Source organism: Hemiscyllium ocellatum, chromosome 15, assembly GCF_020745735.1.
Source record: "Hemiscyllium ocellatum isolate sHemOce1 chromosome 15, sHemOce1.pat.X.cur, whole genome shotgun sequence".
In the NCBI taxonomy this organism is placed as follows: Eukaryota; Metazoa; Chordata; class Chondrichthyes; order Orectolobiformes; family Hemiscylliidae; genus Hemiscyllium; species Hemiscyllium ocellatum.
The window spans coordinates 36,176,298-36,202,650 of NC_083415.1; the positions used below are offsets into that span (position 1 = coordinate 36,176,298).

The 26,353-nt window shown below is 38.7% G+C and overlaps 1 protein-coding gene across 3 annotated transcripts in view; it reads left to right on the top strand.

Annotated features, from left to right (window-relative positions):
- Positions 1-26,353, top strand: part of znf512b (zinc finger protein 512B) — a 99,031-nt gene that overhangs the window by 40,656 nt on the left and 32,022 nt on the right. For all 3 annotated transcript variants that reach the window (XM_060836046.1, XM_060836047.1, XM_060836048.1), the window contains exons 3-4: positions 8,875-8,954; positions 17,100-17,228. In XM_060836046.1, the coding sequence (XP_060692029.1) occupies positions 8,875-8,954; positions 17,100-17,228 (209 nt within the window). The remainder of the gene's footprint in view (positions 1-8,874; positions 8,955-17,099; positions 17,229-26,353) is intronic.

The window sequence follows — 26,353 nt, forward strand, 5'->3', positions numbered from 1 at the left end:
TCTCATTAAACTTCCTTCACAGTTTATTGCAAATAAACTGTCAGGACTCAGTTAAGTAGAGCCCTAAGGAGTTGGATAGTGGTCATAATTTCTCTAGGTTTGAGTCTCTGTAAAGGGTAGTGTCAGGAAATAGGTTGAAACTTTGTTTTGTATTTTGAGATGATTTGAACTGTCATATATATTAGGATAGCTTGTTATTTTTCTCTTTTGTGTAATAAACTTCTGTTCTGTTTTTAAAGAAAATGTGCAGTCATGTGAATATGTCTCAGTGGCTAGCCACTGTGTTCACTAACTAAAGAAACAACATGTGATTATTCATGCCAGATGTCATTCTGTGATCTGACATGTCCAGTGGTTCCATCACTGGGATCATAACACCTTCTTCAAAGGTCCAGAACATGACAGTGCCACAAATCCTCTAACTTCAAGAGTCAGCAGCTGCGGTTATTGCATACATGCACTGCAAGTTTCAGGTCTGATTTAGATTTTGTCATATTCAACTTCCTGGATATCTCTAAGTGAATTTCTTATTCCCTACAATTAGGAGTGTACTTTTATTGCTTCATATTTATTCATACAACTGTGCAATCCACAGTCAAATAAACTGCGCTGACCTTTCTTATGAACTGAATATTCTAATCATGCAGTTGTCCCCAAGTGTTTCTCTTCTATCCCTGAAGGCAAATCATTGAGGTAAGGCCAACAGTAAACACGGATACCAATTTTATTACAAAAATGTATGAAAAATAATAATGTGTCAAAATATAGAAATTAATAAAGCACATCACATCTGCTTGTTAGCAGGCTGAGCTTTTTTGACAAGCTTTATTTTATTCAAAATGACATATGTCCCAACTAAACAGGGAGCCAAACATTTGCGCTCTGACCCTGCACACAGTGCCAAGGAATTTGCCAGTCAAGCTGTCAATTGAACCTGTTCCAGTTATGGGCTCTTAAGCACTGAACCCTTTATGTTCTTACCTGAGTGAAGCTATTTCAACAAATTGAAAGTCCTGATGACTCCCACTTTTTGACGAAATTGTATGTATTAAGTACCATTTCTCCAGTCTGTTCCTCTTGATCTAGTTGACAAGCATCAAAATCTTGTATGTTTTATAAGTTTAGATATTATTTTAATATATATGTATTTAACATATTTTATTCTAAGATCCTCAAATTATTCTTGATCCAATAATCACAAATATTGAAAAATGACAAAATATAAGGAATGTTGGTGGGATTGCATTGTATATTTAATGAGATCTTTTCATTCATTGTTTTCCATTCATTCATTGGATGTGGGCATTGCTGACTAGGTCATTTATTGCTCATCAGTTACAGTCCTTGAGAAGGTGATAATCTTCTTGAACCATTATAATGCTGAGCATAGGCGTATTTCAGCAACAGGTCAGCAAGATGTCTGGAACAAAGACCTTTGCAGATGAAGATTGCACTTCTTTTCAACAATGATAAGAAATCTATGATGTCTAACCTTACTGTTTTCCTCTTGAAATTAGAGGCACTCCAAATTAACAAAGAAATGAGCATCTACATTTTGAGAACCTGAATGTCGAGGACCGTTCCAATAGTACTTACTCTTACCTCATTGATATGCATTTTCCGATTCTCCAATATGCCACAGAGAAACTGGACAGCAGCAATTCTCAACATCAAGATCAGAGCAGGTAACTGGTGACTCCAGGTCACCACTTGATCTTCCAGGCCTCCATATTGGATACTTGTCCCCAAAATCTCAGGCTTCAAGAACAGTTATTGCCAATATTGCACCAGGATGCACCTTGGGGCTGTTCTAGTGCTCACTCACTTCGTGCCTATTTTGGATTCTCAGAACAAATCTTCTTTGCCTTCCACTATTGCGCTTTACCATCTCAACCAGAGCTTAAAGACGAACAACACTGCTGGCTTGCCTTGCTTTTTAGTACAGACACAAAACAGGCAGCTTGTTGTAGTTGTCAGCAATCATCAAACTTTTGGTGGGCATTTCACTGAACATCACCATGCTACATCATTGTCACACCTACAACATGTGCCAGCAAACACAGTGCATTTGCTTCAACCAAATAGCCGTGTCTCTGAGTTTAAGTAGAGTAGCCCTTAGCCAGGAAGACAGCCTTCAGTCAAGGGTACCGGCTCAGTAAGTCAAGGGCATCATCTATTTTGGACCATAAGACCGTAAGAACGGCTTATGATGGAGTTCTTATGCCCAAAACATCAATTCTCCTGCTCCTTGGATGCTGCCCTGACTTGCTGTGCTTTATCAGCACTACACTATTGACATAAGACCATAAGACATAGGTGCAGAAATTAGCCCTTCATGGTTAAGTTTCTCAACCCCATTTTCCCACTTTCTCCCTGTGACCCTTGATCCCCTTGACTATCAAGAACCTATCTCTTTCTGTCTTAAATACATTCAAAGACCTGGTCTCCACATCCTTCTGTGGCAATGAATTCCATAGATTACCACTCGCTGGCTGAAGAAGTTACCCCTTATCACACTTCTAAAAGGTCTTCCTTTTACTCTCAGGCTGTGTCCTTAGGTCCTAGTCTCTCCTACCAATGGAAACATCTTCCCAACATCCACCCTGCCTAGGCCATTCATTATTATGTAAGTTTCAATTAGATCCTTCCTTATCCTTTTAAACTCAATCAAATATAGATCCAGAGTCCTCAAACACTCCTCATATGTTAAGCTTTTCATTCCTGGGACCATTTTTATGATCTCCTCTGAACACGCTCCAGGGCCAGTACATCCTTCCCCAAAACTGCACATAGTACTCCAAATGTGGTCTCATCAGAGACTTATAGAGCCTCAGAAGTACATCCCTGCTTCTATTTTCAAGTCCTCTAAAAATAAATGCCATCATTGCATATGCATTCCGAACTATTGACTCAACCTGCAATCTTGAGGGAATCCTGGACTAGAACTCCCAAGTCGCTTTGCACTTCAGTATTCTGATTTTTCTCCCCATTTAGCAAATAGTCCCTGCTTCTATTCTTCTTACTAAAGTGCATGACCTCACACTTTCTCACATTGTATTCCATTTGCCACTTTTTTGCCCACACTCCTGACCTGTCCAAATCCTGCAACCTCCTTGTCTCCTCAATACTACTTGTTCCTCTAACTATCTTTGTATTGTCTGCACACTTAGCCAGAATGCCCTCAGTTCCTTCACCTACATCATTAATGTATAAAGTGAAAAGTTGTGGTCCCAACACTGAGGCAACTTGCCAGGCTGCCATCCTGAGAAAGACCCTTTTATCCCCACTCTCTGCTTTCTGCCAGGCAGCCACTCTTCTATCCATGCTAGCACCTTGCCTCTAACACCATGAGCCCTTATCTTACTTAGCAGCCCCCTATGTGGCACCTTGTCAAAGGCCTTCTTGAAGTCCAGGTAGATAATAGCTATTTGCTCTCCTTGGTCTAACTTGCTCATTACATCCTTAAAGAATTCTAGCAGTTTTGTCAGGCATGACCTCTTCTTGATGAAACCATGCTGAATTTTCCCTATTTTACCATACACTTCCAAGTCACTCCAGAGACTTGAATGTGGTCAGTTGAACACTTGGGGTAGTCAGGTTCAGGGGTCCATAACTCTAAATGCTGGAGAATGAGCAATGGTCAGTCCTGCAAGTCCAGTGCAACGTGTCCAGGGAATTGAGGTTGGTCAGTCAGGCAGCTGTAGAAACCAATCAGAGGCCTGTATATTAATTAATTGGGGCTGTCTGTTGAAGTTGGTTGGGTAGGTCAGTCTTGAGGAGGTCCATTCACTGAAAGTTAATGGGAGCCTATCAGGGGCCAATGTCATCAACAGTCAGCAACCTGACTTTAAAGGGAGGTAGTGCATTACTGTTTTGGAAATAATAATGCAATCTGCCAGGGGTAAAGTGATGATGTGAACAGTTAAATATATTGGTTTGCAGGAATAGGGAAAGAACAAAGCTGATGGAATTGACAGGGAAGGTAACCAAGAAGGGAATATGAAGATTTGGGGGTCACCTACACTGAGTGGCTGAGCATGCGCTTCACTCTGTTCGATCCATCCTCATCGAATTCACAAGTGAGCAATGGAAATGAAAATGGCCAAACAAACCTGGAATGTTTCAGTGAGAGAGGGAGCTCCACTTCCATGTCATGTGTGGCCTTTCAAAGTGTAATAGGATTTTAACAGATGCCCACAAAATACAGGTGAAAGACATTTAGGATCGTAAGGTGGTGTATATGCACCTTATGCAATGGCCTACTGCCACACTCACTCATGCATCATTATGAATCAATTGCACTAATCGCTGAGAGGGACAAACAATGTTTTGTGGCTGATGATGATTCCTCTAGATTCCAAAGTTACAATTACCTTCCAAGATCTCAGAGCCTGCACAAGTGCAGGAGCAACTTATTTTAAACTTTGGACCATAAATTCAGAGTGAGTGAGGGAAGATGCTATATGCAATGGTGGCAATGGTACACCATGCCTCTTGGTGGGAGGTGATGCAGTAGCAAAGTTAGAGTGACTGTGAGGTGGCAGAAAACAAGATGGGGGCTCGTACCCTTGTGGAGCACAGCCTTACTGGCCATTCTTCCAAGTGGTGGTAATGGCACAAATTCAGGTGGCAATCTCAGACCAGGGTGCCAGAGTCTGGTACCATGGTCTTTGCCAGCTCTGAGGAAAGAGGAGAGCCTCCTCTATACCAACCTGTCCATCAGGATCTCCCAAGTTACCTATAGGCAAAGCATGGAGCTCTTTTACTCTGTCAGTCATCTCTTGGCAATTTGCAGGGGGCAGCTCCAGATTGGCAGCTGCACAATGTGCACAACTCCATTCCAAATATGGTGTTGAAAATCCCAGGATATCCACATGAGTATTTAAGCAGAGGCCAGTGCAAGTTGGATATCATAGAGGCATGTTGCACCTCTACTGAAGTGAGCTGCAGAGAATAACATGAGAAAACCTGATAGTGCTCACAGAGAGAGAAACCCTCCATGAAATACAACAAAATTGACATTTTGCCGATTTCTTGTAAAATACATCTTTTGGTCTCTTTTCAGTAATGTGTCATGCAGTTGTGATTATTACTAATTGTTTTACTATATAGCTTTAAGATGTAACTATTTAATAAAAGATTACATTTATGTATATATATGTATATATGTAGAATTCTAAAGAAAATAAGTGAAATCAAATAGTAAGTGTTATTCTTCAAATTGTAGTGAAAATGTTGGTTTTAGTCAGAATGTAGGAAATGTTATTAACGACAATCCATTATCGTGCTACAAAAATTTGACTGTTGTTTTTCCAATCAAGTGCGATTGAACCATGCAATATATAAAATTGAACCCAGTATTCAAGTAGAAATCATGGTTATTGAAAAGAAAGGATTGTACTTTGTGTCTAATCGTTGTTGTCAGCAATATTCCCACTGTTTACACAGATAGAAGTTGCCCATTGAGAATGTTCTACTTTGGTGTTGAGATAAGTATGTTACCTGTGACTGGTCAGAACAGATTAATTATAACTATGCATAAAATGAACTTAACGGTAATTTAATCATATTCTTAAATACTTGTCTCGAGGGGAATTCACTCTCGGCAACCAGTAATATAAAATGTACAATTTTATATATCATTGTCTCCAGTTGCTTAATCTGAGCACGTTTAGCATTTTTAATTGTCACACTTAATTACAAACATCATTACACATTGACTTTTTCCTCATGACCTTCAGAGTCCCATTGCCCTGTTTTCACAATTTGCACTAGATAGATATTCTAGCAAAAGTTTGTTTATGGATAGCTGTGGCTTCAAATGTTCACTGAAAATGCATCCGTCACAAGCCTTTAATTCTTCCTTTCTAAATAAATAATTATTTATTGTCATTATTAAGCATTTCCTGCTCTTTTACTAGTTTCCTTAATGTTAGAACCTTTTATGATCATCTTATATTAATAGGATTGAGCATTACTTCTCAATTTACATCATTGTAGATCTGAGTGTTAGGACTGTTGTGGCAAAGTGGTAGGCCAGAGTTCAAGTTCCCCACACCCCCCCCCCAAGGTTTGTCATAAATAAATTCCCATACAGGTTGATTCAAATAATTAGATCTGAAGGGTGAAAAATGGCTCAAACATTGGTCCGCTCAATTTAGGCAACATTTATTAGACATGTATTATACTGAATTTTAATGACCAACTAGCCTTATTATATATGAGGTATAATAAATGAGACAGATATTGGATGAACCATGTATAAAGTTGAAAACTACACTGAGAAATCTCAATTTAGACTTTGGACATTGATTCAAATTCCAGCATGAAGTTATGATATGATTGCCTTGTTTTAGCTCTGCAATTTTTTACACCAAATAAAAGTAAAGAATTGTTTAAGATTTAGTTCAAATGCATTTTATTGAGATGGAGGGTATGAGTTCCAAATCTGTTATGTGCCTTATTAGGAAATAACAGAAGGGGTTAGTTTTCACTTCAGGCACGTGTGGCAAACAAGTTATGGATCAGTCAGTGGAAAGATAATTGGCAAGGGATGAACTGGGTATAGTGTTCAGTCAGGTCCAAATTGATACATACCCCAGAATGTCAAAACAGTTTCCTCATTTCCCCTTCCCCCACCTCACCCTAGTTCCAAACTTCTAGCTCAGCACTGTCCCCATGACTTGTCCGGACTTGTCCTACCTGCCTACCTCCTTTTCCACCTATCCACTCCACCCTCTCCTCTCTGACCTATCACCTTCATCCCCTCCCCCACTCACCTATTGTACTCTATGCTACTTTCTCCCCACCCCCACCCTCCACTAGCTTATCTCTCCATGCTTCAGGCTCTCTGCCCTCATTCCTGATGAAGGGCTTTTGCCCGAAACGTCGATTTCGCTGCTCCTTGGATGCTGCCTGAACTGCTGTGCTCTGCCAGCACCCTAATCCAAAACATGGAGTACTGTTGATTTATTTGATATTAACATTCCTCGTCTTGAAAGATAAGAAGCTTTAGTGAAAGAAGAATTACATCAATGTCAGTTTTGTTTCTGAAAAATTAAACAACCTTCCGAGGTATACATTAACTCAAGTGCTGATGACATTAAGAGAAAGGTTTGAAATGAATTATAGATCAAATTCATAAAGGGGAGTTGTATTAGTATTAGTAGAGATGCTGAAATTCAGTTTCAATTATTTTTATGTGTATCTATTATATCTATCCAAAGCTGCAGCCATAATGTATGTGACTCAATAACTTCAGTGGGATTCCACCCAACATTACATGATTGGTTACATGTGACCTCCTTCTACCAACGAGACACTTAACATTTCTTAGCATGTAGAATAAGATTGTTTGTTCTTTGTATCGTGATGCCAACTATTTGAATTTGATTGTTATATCTGTTATGGACTAAGCCAGACTACTCAAAACATTCTTAAGCAGGCAGCTCAGACCATAACTTTATAATTTGTTTCGGTAAGTGTACAGTGAAAAATTACCCAGATTAAGTTAGCCTGTTTGATTACTAGATTTTAAAACAGACAAAAATTTATCCACAAAATCACAATGAAACACAAAGAACAGAATAAAGAACCCCTACAGAACTCAGCCTATCCAACTCGACCTAATTATGCTGTGCAAATATACACAACAGTCCCAATAAACAAACTCCCTTTAAAAAACAGTATAAATGGAACACATGCTTACAGGTTGAAGTTGAAGGACAGAAAAAGAGAGAGAGTTTCTACACAGCTCCCCATTGAACTTCCAACCAGTTCAAGCCTGAACTAAAACTGCTCAGCTCAGCTAGAGAGCTGACCACTCTCCTTTCTTTATACAGGTCACTTCTAAGACATGACCACTTTGGCCTGAAGTCTCATCTGTTTACATATGAACAAAAGGCCTCTTAAAATCCTTTTATCTCTGTACCAAGCCAGACTGATCAGAGCCCAGCCCGGTTTATTACCCCTTTGAAAAACATCAAGGACAGAGTATCCTTGGGCCAAGGAACAGCTTTTAGAAACAAAATGGACTAGCTTTGTGACATATCTTTCATACTGGTATCCATGTTTACGAAAAATATATCTCAAAAATTTCAGTTGGATTGCCAATCATTTTCACTTGCAACTGGTTCATCCTAAACATAAATGTTTTGACACTTAAAATCATTTCCTCATATAGAATATTTTGTTGGTCTAAAAAAAATCCTGTGTTCATCCCCGAACATTCAAGGGGCTTAGTGGTAGCAGGCAGTTACATCACAAAGGCCGACCTTGGTTCCATCCAGTTTAAATACTTATGCATTTTACCAAATGTGTCACTGGACAACACTCATACATAGCTAAGGTTATTTTCTCTTTACTCACAAAATGCTGCAGCAGTGTCACTTGTACCATTCGTACAACTGCCCATCTTGACTGAGATCAGTGAACACAACACAGGCCAGGATCAAAGCTGGGAACACGTGCATGTGTGTGGGAAGTACATTAATCAATTAAATGATTATTTGGTGTTATGGGAAATTTCAGAAACTGGTCATAAACAACAATTATACAAACATTTTTAAATGCTTACTTACTCTGTCAGTGTCGTATGCAGTTCTTTAATGATCAAACAAACTGCTATCTTTGTACTATCTAATTAATGCATATTTTAGGACATTGAAAACCATCTTGTCATACTTCCATTTATTTAAGCCAAGAAGTGAATAACAGTCTTATGGTCCAACAATCTGAAAGGGTCAGTGACTCATTCACTGAATCAGCAGACTGAGTCTGTCAGCAAATGTCCCCTGGGATGCCAATAAATATTTGTTGTGCAATGTTTGAGGTTAATGAAAATAACTGTATGAACATTGTTTTTTGATTGTCTAGGACGTGCTGCAAGTGATAAAGTAGAAAACAGACAAAAAGGAAGACACAAATCAGAGGACCATGCACTTCAGGAAATCCCAGTAGGTAGTTTGAGCTACACTTGTAAACCTATGCGTATAATATTTTGCTATTTGAGATTGTCATGCTAAATATTTTGTAGATATTAATACAGATATATGAAGCTATATTATTAATGATAATTATCATGACAATGATAAAAGCGTTACCTCAGGTGGAATATGGGCTGCCATAACCCCACATTGCCTCTCTTTGGGATGATCCACTATGTCTTGAGCCACACAGACACTTGATAGGCCAGCAGCGAGTGAGCTAATCCCGTGGATCAAGGACATCAGCAGCAGATCATCAGCAAGACCTGTCAGTTCATCAGGGGTTGGCCAGACAGAACTAACTCAGATAAATCAAAGGAAAATGATAATTTCAAAGGATTTTGTTCACTTTGTAACTTGAAATGGTTTTTCAAAGTTGATCCCTTTTTTTTCAGCTTGTTATTCTGGATAATGCAGCATTTGATAAGGTTATGTTGTCATGCAATGATGTAATACAATGTTAACAACTTATACCCATAAGGAAATATCGCTCAATAAAGATAATGCTCAAATTGAAGCAAAATAAATTGACTGTTAAGTTCACAAATGTTCATATAGTAATGGAACCTCTAATACTCACTTCAAGAAGCAGACCACTAAGAATTCCCAAAATGTTCTATTAAACAAACAACAGAACAATTACCTGGACAAGAGAAGAATGAACATTACTAAATTAAAGTAACAAAATCATGATATAGTATGTAAGGAAAGGAGAACAACATTCAGATAAGTGGACTGCTGGATAATGTGAGTATAGGCACTAAATATCCTTTTGAGCGATTAATTGAATTTTACACAAGCCAATGATGGAAATTCCATGTCAAATGCATTTAACTTCAGTATATGTTTTTCATTTTCAAAGAGATTCCGTAGAATATTATTAAGCAATGTGGTTCTCATCTCTGAGGATGTGATTTGTATATATAAGTAATGCATATGTTTATAGGCTTGGATCCAAAACTGATGTGACTGAGTTTAGAAATTCTCCAACTACTTATTTAACTTGTTAGTCTGGACCCTGAGAATTCTCAGGAGACTAAATTCAATCAAAAAGAATGAAAATGAATTACAATGTATAATATTTTGCAAATTGTTACATTCTAGCAAGCTAGATGGCAAAAAATACAACTAAAGGCAACCCTATCAAACTCTAACAAGCATTATGTAGACAATTACAGATTACAAGCCATCAACTCCTAGCACCAGTTACCCCTACTATGAACATACAAATGGTGAGTTGAAGCAGGCCATTCAGCCTCTCAAGGCTGGTCTTCCATTCAATTAGCTCATGGCTGATGTATTCCTACATTCCCACCCTCCCTTCATGCCCATTGATTTTGTTGCATGACAAGATTCTCTGCCTATGCCTTAAAATATTTAATTATCCTATCACCACCACGTTCTGAGGAAAAGACAAAGATGAACTTCTCATTTCTGTTCTAAAAAGGAGGCCTCTGTTTTTAATAGTGCCCCTAACTCTACGTGTTTTTGTATATTAGTCAATGAAAGCAAGCATGCAGGTACAGCAGGCAGTGAAGAACACTGATGGCATGCTGGCCTTCATAACAAGAGAAATAAAGGAGCAAAGAGGCCCTTCTGCAGCTGTACGGGGCCCTGGTAAGACCGCACCTGGAGTATTGTGTGCAGTTTTGGTCTCCAAATTTGAGGAAGGACATTCTGGCTATTGAGGGAGTATTGCACAGGTTCACTACATCAATTCCTAGAATGGTGGTCCAGTCATATGTTGAAAGATTGGAGCGACTGGACTACACTTGAGTTTAGAAGGCTGAGAGGCAATCTGATCGAGATGTATAAGAATATTAAAGGATTGGACACTCTGGAGGCAGGATGGGTGATGGGTGAGTCCAGAACCAGAGGACACAATTTAAAAATAAATGGTAGGCCATTTAGAACAGAGTTAAGGAGAAACTTCTTCACCCAGAGAGTGGTGAATATATGGAATGCTCTGCCCCAGAAGGCAGTGGAGGTCAAGTCTCTGGATACTTTCAAGAAAGAGATGGAGAGAGCTCTTAAAGATAGTGGAATCAAGGATTATGGGGATAAGACAGGAACAGGATACTGATTGTGGATGATCAATGGTGGTGTAAGCTCAAAGGGCCGAATGGCCTACTCCTGTACCTATTGTCTATTGTCTCTTCCAAAAGAGTAAACACCCATTGTCAAGATCATTCAGATCATATACACTTCAGTTGAACTATCCCTCATTCTTCTAAACTCCAGTTGAAACAAGCCCACTTTGTTGTGACTTTCCTCATAACTAACCCACTTACTTCAGTTATCAATCTAGTTAAACTTCTCTCAACTGCCCCCAATTCATTCATATCCTTCCTTACATAAGAATATTAAAGTTGATCTAGTGTATGTGCATTTTTCAGGGCACAAGTGAATTCCCAGTTAATGCCCACTATCAAGCTCCAAATAAACTCACTTCATAAATGATTGATTAATATGATGCCAAATTACCAGCAGTGGATCTGGAGTTTGTGTGCTGATTTTCCGCAGAAGTGAATTCTTATGGTGCATGAGAACCAATATGCTGGCTTGTTTGGAAATTAAACTGCACATTTTAAAAAGCCAAGATTGATGCCAAGGAGGTAAAATGGAGGCCAGTAGAAAGTGGAACAAACCTAGGTGTAGTTGGATGTAGCTGTCATGCAGGTCTGCAGCACAGGAAAAGGCCCATCAATATCAGTCATCAGAGCAGTTTTAGGTGAGCTACAACAGATGTGTGATGATTCTGGAAGATAGACAAACATGACATTATAATAGATCTCCGTATAGCAACGGTTACAAACAGTAGCAGGAGTATATTCCCCATGCACATTGCTGATGAGATTGTGAGAACACTCAAATCTGGTGTTGCAACTTATACCTAAGGACTGATAGAAAATGGACACTTTACTTTCAAAAACAAAATGGAGAATGGGCACTTATTTGAGACATTATGGAGTTGAAATATCACATGACTTCCCTTCTCATCTGCTAATGCACATGAAACTCCATTAGGCTAGAAATTAGCTTGATTGTTGGACAGGATAAAATGCAAATGACCTTATGGGACATTACATTAAGAAAACATTAAATTCCTACATTACCTGCTCACACATGAACACAGCCTGGCATACGTACGTTAAAAGGTGATTATAAAAGAGGGAGTGCTCACTCAGTCTTTGAAAGGATCTAGTATTCACTGTTATACCTGAATATATTCTAGATGGAGTTTCAAATATTGCAGGCCTGCATTTTGTCTTCATTGGAGAAATGGAGGTTAGACATTTATTGGGATGAAGAATTTGCAGTGGCTTACTAACCTCAGCATCACCTCAAGCCAGGGTGCATTTAAGGTCCTGTCAGCAGATCCTGTGTGGTTTTTCAAATTAGTTAAGAAGTTAGCCACAGTTCTCTGTTTAAGACATTACATGTAACAAATCTTTTTCAATTATTTAGTAACTGCTGTTGTCAAAATGCATGCAGAATGAAGGGAAACTGACAGTGTATGCTTCTTGGCTGGCAGAAGGGAATTTCACAGAATGGTGATGAGAAGAAACAAATCCAGTCACTACGAGAGGCAAATGGTTGAAATTCAAATCCTATTGTGTCTCAATGCTCAAGCTGCCAGAGACCATTTATGTGCACAATGAAAAGATTGATGCTGTGGTCACAAGACAGAAATCAGGGCTAAGATACATTTAGTAACACACATTTTGGTAACAACCTTGGTCAGTTAGTCTGTGAGAAAAAGAAACTCAGAAGGAGCAAAGGAAGGACCACACAAATAGGCAGAGAACTGGGGTTAACTTTTTAACTAATTTGAAAAACTACACTGGATCTTCTGACAGGACCTCAAATGCACCTTGACTTGAGGTGATGCTGAGGTTAGTAAGCCACTACAAATTCTTCATCCCAATAAATGTCTAACCTCCATTTCTCCAATGAAGACAAAATGCAGGCCTGCAATATTTGAAACCTCCATCTAGAATATATTCAGGTATAACAGTGAATGCTAGATCCTTTCAAAGACCTAGTGCGCACTCCCTCTTTTGTAATCACCTTTTATTGTATATATGCCAGGCTGTGTGCATATGTGAGCAGATAATGTAGGAATTGCATTTGGGCATTAAGAAATAAACGTTTCTTCTATTTATTAAGCATACATGAAGGCCTGTCTTTAGTCTGTTCTTAAGAAACACAGCAATCAAGGCGTTAAAACATTTTGTCTTTAAGGAACATCTATCTGTGGTGAACCAAGAGTGAAAGGGAATTGCCGCACCATCTTTCACCTGTCCATAAAAAAGGACATTAATTTTGGGTTGTGTAAAGATGCCAGAGATGACTCTTTGGGATAAGTCAGATTACAGAATGAAATCTAGTTTGTTAAATATTGTGTTTATTTTCTGTTTGTTTAAAGCGATGATTAGTCATAGAGACATATTCACACAAGGCTGCAGATTTTAACAACAGAATATAAGTTTATTAAATAAAGAAGAAGTTTAGAAAAATCTTAGCTATCTAAACATGTACATAAGTTCGAATAATCGCAAAACTAATAGCTAAACAAAGCTAAACCTTTTTCTTAACAATACCTGTTACAGAAACTCAAGTCCAGAGAAATTATACCCATAATTCAGCCCTTGACAATTCTATTTAACTGACACCTGACAGTTTATTTGCCATGAAGTATGGAGACAATTCAATTAGTCCTCTCCAAATTGGCTGACATAAACTTTTGTCAAATCTGAGAGTTTGAACTTATTCAGTTCTACTAACCTATAGATTTCTAACCAAGGTCTCCTGGCTTGAAAGCTTCTCAAACTAAATCTTCTACTGAGGTGACTTGTTCCCTGAACTATGCTGAATCCTTTTGAGAGGCTAAGTGTACTTCTGAACTCAACAGTAGTATCTCCTAAACTGAAATTTTAAATATTTGCTCAAACCAGATACTTCTGACTAAAAACAGATTCTTCTGAACTGAAAACGAAGCAAATGCCTTACATGTTCACTCTATCTGTTGTAAACACAACAGTCTAGGCATCTTTCTATGAACACCACAATCACTTCCTTTAGAATGAAATGTTGGATTTAAACACTGACCCAGAAGAATTCTTCAACATTTATTTCAAAGAAAGCCCTTCACAGAAGTAAACAACACCCATGTGCATCTATTTTGACATCAAAAATGGGTAAATGATTTAAAGATATTGTACTTTACTTACTTCATCCCCAAAACAAGAATGAAAATGTATCGTAAAGAGGCATTTTTATTTCCCACCCAAAAGTTATTTGCACTATTTCTATGCTACATTAACATTAATAATATATGTACATTAAGCACACAATAAGTTTCTTATCTCTATTTTACAGAAGTCCATTTGATTCACAGCATACAAATTCTTTCACATGCTCTTGACAAACAATCTGCTACAACATTGTATTTTAAATAAATGAATGATTCTTATATGATACAGCTGGAGTATTAAACTTCAGTAAAACAACCATAAGATCTTGTCCAAAATTAAACAGATTATAGTCTCTCTAAATAATAGTTTATTCTGAGTTGTTGAATTTTTAAATTGATTTGGAGCCAACATAGACTCAATGTCTTTTTCCACTGTTGAATGTTTATTTTGAGATGGAATCAGATTCTTTGAAAAAAACAACTGACAAACCATTCAATTCCCATTTCATCATGTTGTTGTAAAAAGACATCCATACTGAGATTCATTTGCATCAACAGCCTATTTGAAGGGCTTCTCATAATTCGGTGCTGTTGTCAGAACAGCTTTCAAGTTGTCAGGCGTCGTCCAGCTATCTTCTGTTCATTCAGAATTCGCACCTTTTCTCAATTAATTTGTCAAAGGAACCATTACAGCAGGGAAGTTCAAAATAAGCTTGCAATAAAATCCCTTTATAGCACAGAATTTTACATTTCATCTTAGACAGGGAAAAGTGCAAAGTTTCCTCATTTTCAGTTCTCTAGGTGTTATTTGGCATTGACACACAGTGTGGCCCAAAAATGTAATTTTTGCATTCACAAATTTACTTTCATCTAGATTCATACCAAATTGTCTTATTGTAACCCACCAAATGGTTTAGTCATGTAATATGTGTTCTTGTGTTGCTGGAAAAGCGCAGCAGGTCAGGCAGCATCCAAGGACCAGGAGAATCAACGTTTCGGGCATGAGCCCTTCGCCTGCTCCTTGGATGCTGCCTGACCTGCTGCGCTTTTCTAGCAACACATTTTCGGCTCTGATCTCCAGCATCTGCAGTCCTCACTTTCCCCCGAAATGTGTTCTTCCCAGATTTAAGTGGACACAACCAAGTTGTTGATTTGAACAACACAATCATCTCACCCTTCAATTACATTGCTGGATTTGAAAATTGCCAGATTTCTTTCTGAGACCTGACTTGACAAGTTTTAACATCAGCTAGGATCCTAACAAGCACAGGCTCCTAATAAGGATTTAAATTATTTGAGTTTAAGATGGATCGGTGTCTCCTTTAAAGAAATGGGTACACAGTGGCCCTGGACATTAATGTTTATTGCTCAGATTGGATTTTCAAAATGGCCTTATGTAGAATCATTGAGTTATACAGCATGGTAACAGACCTTTTGGTCCAACTTGGCCATGCTGACCAGATATCCTACACTAATTTAGTCCCATTTGCCAGCATTTGATGCAAATCCCTCAAACCCTTCCTGTTCGTGTATCCATCCAGCTGCCTTTTAATTGTACCATTCTTCACCACTTCGTCTGGCAGCTTGATCCATCAATGCATCACCATCTGGGTGAAAACATTGCCCCTCAGGTCCATTTCAAATCCTTTCGTTTTCACCTTAAACGTATGCCTTCTAGTTTTGAACTCCACCACCCTTGGAAAAAGACCTTGGCTATTCACCCTATCCGTGCTCCTCATGATTTTATAAACCTCTGTAAGGTCACCCCTCAACCTCCGACGCTCCAAGGAAAAATGCCCCTGTTGCTAAGAATGTTGTTGAAGAAATATAGAGGACAATTTGAAATATTTAACTCACATTAGTCTGAGACAGCAAATAAATTGAAGATAGAAGTAAAAGAAAAATCTCATTAGGATTAGATGCTTAAAGTTATTAACCAACATTAGAGAACTAAAAGGAGGGAAACTGAAATTGAGACACCACAGCTGGAACTAGCTAAAGTATTGTTAGAAACAACAACTAAAAACAACATAGAGGGAGAAGGGGAAATGAAAACAATTTGAATTAGAAGCAAAGGAGAGAGGACAAGAAATGAAAAGATTTGGCTTGGACAAAGAGAATTGGAAGAGAAAGAGAACAAAATAAGGAAATATAATTTTAAAGAAAGCTTGAACTCTGAAATTAGCCAGTATGACTTAGCCAGAGAAAAGCTGAGAGTGAAGAAAACAAAACAGAGGTAATAACTTAGAGAATAATCATGATTCCTGTGTGAGATTTGTGTTTGTAAAGTTGAAAGATATTTGCTCATTGAAAAGATGGCTGGGCAGACAAATTGGCAAAAGATGTCCAGACCTAATGTTTCACAGTGATTTGACATGTACAGCTATGAAATACCTGTATTTCATGAACTAATCCCTTTGCTGAGGTGAGTTGTTTTATGAACTGCCTTCAATCTTTCTATAGTATTTCTAAACCCAACACCAGTAACTTCTGAACTGACTTTTTAAAAAAGTTTATTATGCCAGATTCTTCATAGACCCACCTGCTTAACCAACACCCACCTGCTAAATTTTGAAATACAAATTCCAAAAATTATATTTATATTTATATTTCACCTTTTGTCACAGTTGGAAAACTGATAGAAATAAATTTTGCCTAATTTCGCTGTCCATTAAAACATTTTCCTTGACTTAATACTGCAGACCTCTCAAAACAAAAATAGAATTTCAAGACCGATAAATCTAAAAGTTATACAAAACTGCTGACTACATTAAAAATAATAATTAAACCATCTAATATTTTGCCAAAGTTGACCTTATCATCATCGAGTTTTCAAACAGTTCTGTTCAGCTGGCCTCTTTTGTATCTGTGATTATTTCACACAAAATTTAGAGTTGTTGATACAATTCTACTTCTAGGGAAGCGTGATGGCAAAATGGAAGGAAGAGTTCAAGAATCATTCTCGTGTTAAATGCCCTCGCTCTGGTTGCTGGCTGGAATTTCCTAGTATTTACGGATTGAAGTACCATTATCAGCGTTGTCAGAGTGTAAGAACTATTTTCTTATGATAGATAATTTGTATAAAACAAATTTACTCTGTGTTTAGACAATAATGAACCAGAAATGTACAGTCTTGATTTGATTTGTTACTGTCACATGTACCGAGATACAGTGAGAAGTATTATTTTGCATGCTAACTGGACAAACCATACCTTAAGTACATCAGGATAATAGAACAGAATGCAGAATATAGTGTTACAGCTACAGAAAAGGTGCAGAGAATGATCCAATAGTAATATATGAGAGGTCCATTCATAAGTCTGACAATGGCAGAAAAAAAGCTGTTCTTAAATCTGTTCATTCGTGTTTTCAAACTTTTGTATCTTCTGTCCGAAGGAAGAGGGTGGAAGAAAATATAACTAGTGTGGGAGGGGTCTTTGATTATGTTGACTACTTTCTTGAGACAGCAGGAAATGTAGACAGAATCAATGGAAGAAAGGCTGATTTTCTTAATGGACTGGATTGTGTTCATAACTCTGTAATTACTTGCGTTCTTGGGCACAGCAGTTGTCATACTATGCTGTGATGCAACTGGACAGGATGCTTTCCATAGTGCACCTATAAAAATTGGTAAGAGTCATTGTGGACTTGCTGAATTTCCTTCTGAGGAAGTAGAGGCGTTGGTGTGCTTTCTTGACTGTAGCATCAATGTGGATGGACCAGGATAAATAGGTGGTGATATTTACTCTGAGGAACTGTGGACACATGCTTAAGAAGCCCGATCTGATGTCTGCAGTGGTGAATTTGGATACAGGTGCACCCAAGGCTGTCGAGGCAGGTGACATCATTTCCCTGACCTTTTGTTCAAAACCAAAGTGGAATGCATTGGGGAGGGATGCATTGTTGTCAGTGATTCTATTCAACTTTGTTTTGTAGCCAGTGACAACATGAAAGCCTTGCCATAGTCAATGAGTGTTCATGTGGTTTGTCTCAGACTCTAGTTTAGACTGGTATTGTCTCTTGATTATTTGGGCTGTTTTGCAAAGATTGTACCTAGATTTCCTGTATAGGTCAGTTTCACCCACTTGAATGCCTCAGACCTAGACTTCAGTAGTGTATGGATCATCCAGTTCATCCATAGTCGCATATAGGTTGAATGTGTATGAATTGTATATTGTCTGTATTGAATAGTATATAGGTTGGATTGTAGGAGATTCAGAAAAAAAGACCCAGCAACCTTCAAATCTTCACACTTAGCCATGGAATACTTCATGCATTGATATCACATTCCTTTCATTTTTATTCCAAAGCAGCATTTATTTTAAAAGTGGGTAATGCTTGGCACTTAACACACACACAGTATTGTCGTACAATTACATCTGTTGCGTTATGTCATCAGCATATTTTGTTTTTATTCTTCCTGCCTGTGTTTTCTGGATATCCATGTTCACTCTGATGCACATATCTGAAGAATATGTAGTTAGGACAATGAAAAAGAGCATTCTTACCTGGTTCCCCAGTGTTGTGTGACCCTGGATGCAAAGTGTGAATAGTTATTGACCTCCTTAATGTTGAACAAAGACTTTACTGTTGCCAAGAGGAATTTGATTTCAAGTCGATCAACTGCCTTTTCTTCATTAGACAGCATATTGGTTTTGCATGAAGAAACACCTTGTGTTTGCTTCAAGGCATTGCCATTGTGTTTAATGGGCATGGGCTAGCCCAGAAATGACTTATTTCTTTTTTAGCAGCAATTTATAGTGAGCATATATTGAAATGGGATGGAGGTCTTTATTATGAGTTCTGTGTGTGGTACTTTCTTTTCAGTTATGTCAGAGTCATTGACTTAGAAAGTACAGGGACAGGTTATATCAGCAATTTTTGTGGGTGCATGCACGGGGCGAGGTGGGTGAAATTTCAGATAGAAACTTTTTGTGCCATTTTTTTCTTGAAAACTTTCTGCCTGGAATTCAGCCTGACCCTGGTGAATCCTGTGGGACTAGTTCAGCCCAAATCATAACTAAATCATCAGGAAGATTGCTCAGCCTTGAGGTAGGAGGAGTGAGTTGGAACCTCAGTGCTGTCGGGGGACTGGAGTGTCTGAACATGATGCATACGGGCGGAGCAGAGGAATTTAAGGTGGATGGTCTAATGTGTTTCCTTAAGATGGGTTCCAATCCTCATTGGGGACATCTGAATCTCACCAAAATGAAAGAGGGATTAATCCTGTTGTGGTGATCCAATCCCTGATCCAGGAGGGACATGTACAATTCTAGGAGTTTGATATGAGAAGGTTTTGGTAACATTCCTTGTGTGATGAAGATTGGATAACTGAAAGACTTCCTTCCACTCCTGGTCCACAGAAGTGCTTAAAAACAAATATTTCCTCAAAGCTGCTCTCATCTCTTATTCACTGAAAATGTGTTGCTGGAAAAGCGCAGCAGGTCAGGCAGCATCCAAGGAACAGGAGATTCGACGTTTAGGGCATAAGCCCTTCTTCAGGGCTTATGCCCGAAACGTCGAATCTCCTGTTCCTTGGATGCTGCCTGACCTGCTGCGCTTTTCCAGCAACACATTTTCAACTCTGATCTCCAGCATCTGCAATCCTCACTTTCTCCTCATCTCTAATTGTCCGCTGTTCGGTTTCCTGAGGCCTCAGGAATTTGGTAGGCTCCTGGTATGCAAGTAAAACAGAACAAATCAAAGATTGTCAGCCTAACTCAAATATTTAAATTACGAATCTATTTCCTAGGAATGAATTGGCTACCTGCTCTTTGTGCTGCTTCTGTTAAACCCAGATGGGAAGTGTGATGGTGGTTTTACAGCAATTTGGGATCTGGTTTGAATTTTTAAAAAATTTAATATCAGTCTTAACCCCAAACATCTGTTTTTAGGTGTTGACCCTCCAGCTGCTCTCTTAGTATGTTTGTAGTTCTCCAACCCAGAAAGTAGGGCAGAAGTAGGACCTCGTAGAACTAAGCAGGATAGCCATATGGGCAGGATGCTTTTTGTGAATGGAAGCTTTTTACTGCTCATTAACTGAACTCAAGGAAACGTTTCTTTTCTCCCGACAGAGGTGGGTAAAAAGAATTGTCCATTGCTTTTGTGGCATGGCATTGCACCAAGTAAATCTTTTCTGATAGGAATATTGCTTTTTGTTTTCTGCCATACAGTCATTCACCTAGGCTATTTGTGCAAGTTGGTCTTTGCAGCAATCCAATCAGCAAGTCCTGACTGTTCCCGTTTACTTAAGGCAGCCAGGACAGCATGAACTGGATGGGTCTCTATTCTCCTGAAAACAGAAGGCTCAGGAATGATATAATGGAAATATTAAAAATTATGAAGGGTTTTGATAAAGTAAAAAAAGAGTGATTTCCACTTGAGTGAAAGAACAAAACTAGCAATCAGTGAAAGATAATCAATAAGAAATTAAATTGAGAATTCAAAAGAAACCTTTTTAACCAAAGACAAGTCAGAAGGTGGAAGTTTCTGCCACTGGGAGTGGTTACAGTTAATAGTATTGATCCATTTCAAGGGAGGAGCTGGATAAGCAAATGAGAGGAATCTGAATAGAGAGAAGCTTGTTGATAGAATTAGATGGGAAAAAGGTTTGAATGGATCATAAATATTAACATAGACTAGTTGGGCAAATGGCTTATTTCTGTGCTACATATGTTATTCCATGTAATATGTCCGAAGTGAATGAATGATAATCTAACCTTGACTTCCTTTCAAGATTTTCTAAATAAAGTGAAGAAATTCGCAAATCTGGACAGAATAAGAAGTTATACCTTTTTATTTTTGAACTCTCATGTTAATGCACAGTTTGAAATATAAAATATTTTGCAATCTGCACATATTCAGAATAAGCAGATGTAAGTGTTAATCATTGAATGATAAAAAGTATCCAGGCAGAGCTGAGATTTTTGAAACTGACCAGATGTCTTCATGTAAAACTCTAACTAAAACATGGAAATGCCTAACAGAAGGCCAGCGAATAGAGGAAACTGGATCATTGGCAGGCAGATAGGATTAGTTTAGAATGGCATCATGGTTGGCACAGACATGGTGGGCTGAAAGGCCTCTTGCTGTGCTGTACTTTCCTTTGTTCTATGTTTTAATCATTATGTTGCAAACTACAGAGTGTAAAAAATAAAACTACCATAATAAATCGATTCAAGGACAGTTAGATAACCACTGAGAAAGAAGTGAATAGATGGTTGCTCAGATTAATATGTGAGGTAAGAAGGGAGCAGAAATGTGCTATGAACTGGTTGAGCTGGCTGGCTTAGTTCTGTACTGTGCAATCTCTGTATTTCTGTGTTGACATGCAAAGCAGTGTTGCTGCACTTCTACATTATAATTTTACACGTGCAATAAATTCAGCTTAATTAAAATTGATGATTAAACAATACAGATGCTTGCTGCTGGGATTACCTAAGTAAAATAGAAGTGAGAACTTCCTAAACCTGAATTGTCAACAATTCTGAAGTATTAAAAATTCCAGAAGCATCTGTGACCCCAGAATTCCTGTAAACACTGTATTCTGCCTGTACAGACTTGGATTTGCTTCTGAAGGAGTCAGACTATTGGCAGATCTTTGAGTGTCTGTTTTCCTAATTAGAGTCAGGAGCAGTTTTGACATCCCTTTGGGCATACCCTTATCTGATGCTGTCATGGATGAGAAAAATGAGCAGCACCTGATGAAGCAAAGCACAGCCAAAGTCCAATTTAGCCAGATGTAAGCAATCAGCCATGCTGTAGTGTAGGCATGTATTTACCAGAAGACTGATGCATTTCACAAAAAAGCTGGGGAATCCACCACCTTTAGTATTGCAGCAAGGTATGGCAATCTTGTTTTATAGGCCTGCTCAAACTCCGCAGTCTGATTGATGGTAGCCATCTTACTTTGCATGCTCCCTCAATCTTTAGTTTCTCGATGTATAGACAATACTACAGAGGGGATCCTACAGTCTCAATCTAACATGGCACTGATGTAGGGCAGAAGCTGGAAACAATCCATTCAGTGCTTGAGTGTGACAGCTGAACAATTTTAGCTCACAGCCTCATTTTAAAGTAAACCTCAGGGATTCCCAGCAAACCCAGCAGGCCCAACGTAGAGTCAGGGCGCGAAATCAAGTCAGCTGCAGAAATAATATCGGCAGAGCAAATCATTCTGGGGAGGTGGATGGGGTAGATAGATGATCAGGGAGCATCTAGCTTTCTGAATCAGAGCTTCAAGAAACCATGCCAGAATTAAAAAATAAACGCTGACATAGGCCTCTGCTGACCTGATCCTGCTTGGCACTAACTTCTGTGGTGGTTCCAAAATTGCACAATTCATGTTTTTCCACATCATAATTATGTCATGTCTCATACATCAATAATATGTATTAGTCCACTGCCAGCCTCTACACTCTCGATGGCCTTCCACTGCAGAAAGTTGCAGAAAGTGAGATTTTACCTGGCTGAAATTGTGATAACCGCACCCAGATCATTTGCATCAATGCTAAAATTGTATTTTATCTACCAGTATCCAATATGCTGGAGGTTATTAACTTATGGAATACTTTGTGCAGTTCTGGTCTCCCTCCAATCGGAAAGATGTTGTGAAATTTGAAAGGGTTCAGAAAAGATTTACAAGGATGTTGCCAGGCTTGGAAGGTTTGAGCTTTAGGGAGAGGCTGAATAGGCTGGGGCTGTTTACCCTGGAGTGTCAGAGGCTGAGGGGTGACCTTATTGAGGTTTATAAAATCATGAGGGGCATGAATAGGGTAAATAAACAAGGTATTTTCCCTGGAGTAGGGAATGAGAGGGCATAGGTTTAGGGTGAGAGGGGAAAAATTAAAATGGACCTAAGGGGCAACTTTTTCATGCAGAGGGTGGTGGGTGTATGGAATGAGGTGCTGAGGAAGTGGTACAATTACAACATTTAAAAAGCATGTGAATAGGTACATGAAACGGAAGGGTTTACAGGGATATGGGCCAAGTGGGACTAGATTAATTTAGGCTATCTGGTCAGTGTGGATGAGTTGGACTGAAGGATCTGTTTACATGTTGTACGTTTTTGTGACTCCATAATTATTCTCCTGACTATGCATTTAAGGGCATGTGCAAAAGGTAGATGGGTGTTCCAGATTTTGGAAGAGTTTATACCTCTTGTACAGTTGCCAAACACTTTGCATGAGCTTGTCAGGGATAATTTCTACCAAATTCCACCTAAACCAAATCAGGTGCAGCATCTTCTATAGGAGATCTGCAGTGTCCACAAGTAGGAAAAGCAGCAGGAAGGTTCTTAAGCCAATCAGATTGAAGAAACCTCACTGACAGCTGCAGACTGCAAATATGGAAGTTACACATCAAGAAATAAATGTTGCATTTAAATTAATATACAGAAAGCAAAATAATGATTCTTGTATGCACATGGGATTAATGAAGTGAATAAAAGTGAAAACAGAAAAAGTAAAAATTGAAATTTTCATTTTTTAGAAAGGTCTGCATCACTACTTTATACCAGAAGTAATGAAATTCCACCTGTAAAAATATATTTTCAGCACAAGCAAAATTATCAAATTGTAATTATCTATCACGCTCTTAAAAATCTATTAGACCCATTTTTGTCATCAGTATTTCATGTGAGACTAGTGAATTTTACTCTTGTGTTACTATTAAAATAAACGTTAACTTCTATCATCTGATCGTTAGACCTGAGACCTTTCTTTGACTTAACTGAAATAGTTTTTGAAAAGAAAGAAGCATCGACTGAAAATGGCTGCAGTGCACCTGACCACAGCTTGAGGCAAGCCCCCAACATACATGTGAAATAAATTAAGACATCTGCATTGACATTTTTATTTTTATCTAAACATATTAAGGTCAGGCAATGGCAGTCAGCATCAAAAGATTTGCATCTCCTATTTACCTCTCATCTGTTTGATAATTTCACGTATTCAGAGATGAAAGGCTCACCTGCCAATTAGCCATCTTGGAAAGACAATGGGGTTAAACTCTGAAATATATACTGAACTTTATTTCCACAGCTGTTTTTGAGCAGACAAGCAGAGGAAAGGAAAATAAATTTGTGACAAGAAGAACCGGAACGCTATCTTTTTCTGTCCTGTTTCTCTCATCATTTTAGAATACAGCACCCAATGAAAACAAAATGGGAAAACAAATATTCACCAAGAACTTAAAGCTATCCATAGATTCCACTACACTGAGAATACAAGCCAAAAATTAAACAATGCTCATCTTTATTAATAATTTAATACCTAAAGAACTATAATGACTATTTAACTCTGCAACCTTTATATTCATTATCTACACCAGATACTGTTCCTTTTAAAATTTTACGTGTGTGTGTGTGTGTGTGTGTGTTCGATATTTTACTTTTGGTTTTGTTTATTGGGATTACTAGATACAAAAATTCCTCTTTCTTTCACTCAATAAAACCTTTGTGCTTGGCTCCTTTATTTTAATTGAAGTTGGATATCTGCATGCTGAAAGGAAAAAAATGTATATAAAAGGTTTATCGTAACGACCCAAAGAAGGAATCTGTTTTCCTTCCTCAGCTGGTTGTAATACTAAGTTTACACTGTTGTGATTTCAGTGCCACGTCTATCAGTAAACACTACAACAGCACACCCTGTGGAGGTGCAGGGTATCTCTGACAGCAATGCCTGCATTCCACATTTATTTTGTTCTGTGTGATGAATTCTAGAAGTTACTCACCAATTTACCCTGTAATAGCAAGTAATATTAGCCTGGGTGTTCATGTAATAGAAAAATGCAAACCTATATCCAATTAGGATCACAATAGATTTGTATTATTACATACCTGGGTAACAGTATCTTAGATCAATAAGACAGTACTGACATACTTACCTGTTTAAGAGTACAATCTGCATATTTAGACAGGTCAAACCTTGTGGAAGCAATAGCTGTTTTGCCTTCCTGCCAGATGCCTGCTTTTCTGGGGTAGGACTGCTGAACCACAAGCCATTCAGCAGTGAAGAGACCATTTCCAGTATCAGGAACACTGTGGCAGAAAGTTGTGCTTACCAAGAACTGCTGACCAACCAAAAGCCAGCAGCTGTTGTCAATTGGGAGAGGTGATGGCTGCTGCCATGGTGTCAACCAATGGAGGCCCAGGATAGTGGAATGCCCAGGTTAGGGGGTGGTTACAGGAGGGATTTGTAGATTAGTGGGCTGAAGGAAGTTCTTCTACATTGTACCAATTCTGTGATTCTGCCTAAGGATGTGCCAGAGGGTCAGCAGCAAAGGTAGGGGCTGGCAGTAATCATCTCCCCTGTATATGATGCTGGACCACTTATAAGGCACTGAGTGTTTTTGAATAAGTGTCCCCCATTATCTGCCCCCCTCGTTCCCAGAATCCTTTCTAGTTTTGCTTGGCTTGCTCCCGCGTGTTCAATACAAGCAGCAGAGGAGAGGCTCTTAGTGGTAGTTGATTACCAATTTAAGAGTATCAGTTGACAGTGGGATTGGAAGCTAACATGAACCCTCCCGCCCAACATTTAGTTTTTCTGCAGGCAGAAGGGTGTCAGGATGCTTTCCCACCGTTCTCTCATCTGCTGATATTTCCTTTGTGTGTCCGATCACACAAATAGCTCCTGTCACAGTAGAGACAACTGGACATCCAACACAGTGCGGTTGAATTGTGTTGTGGTTCTTGATTATTTAAAAATGAATGAATCATATCACTTACCCTTCATGCCTCCTGAGAACATCTTGAAAGCAACGTAAGAATCCTACTCATTGACTACAGCTCAACTTTCAATATTATTATCCCCTCGAGACCGATTACTAAACTTAGTGATCTCAGACTAAGTCCCACTCTCTGCAAATGGATCCTCAGTTTCCTGACCCACAGGCCACAATCAGTGAAGATTAGGGACAATATTTCATCCTCACTAACACTCCACATTGGAGCCCCCCAGGGGTGTGTACTCAGCCCCCGACTGTACTCACTGTATACCCATGACTGCGTCACCAAATACCAGACTAGTTCCATTTACAAGTTCGCTGATGACACCACCATAGTCGGTCAAATCTCAGATGGCGACAAAACAGACTACAGATGGGAGGTGGAAGACCTGGAAAAATGGTGCATTGAGAACAACCAAAACCAAGGAACTCATTATTGACTTTCAGC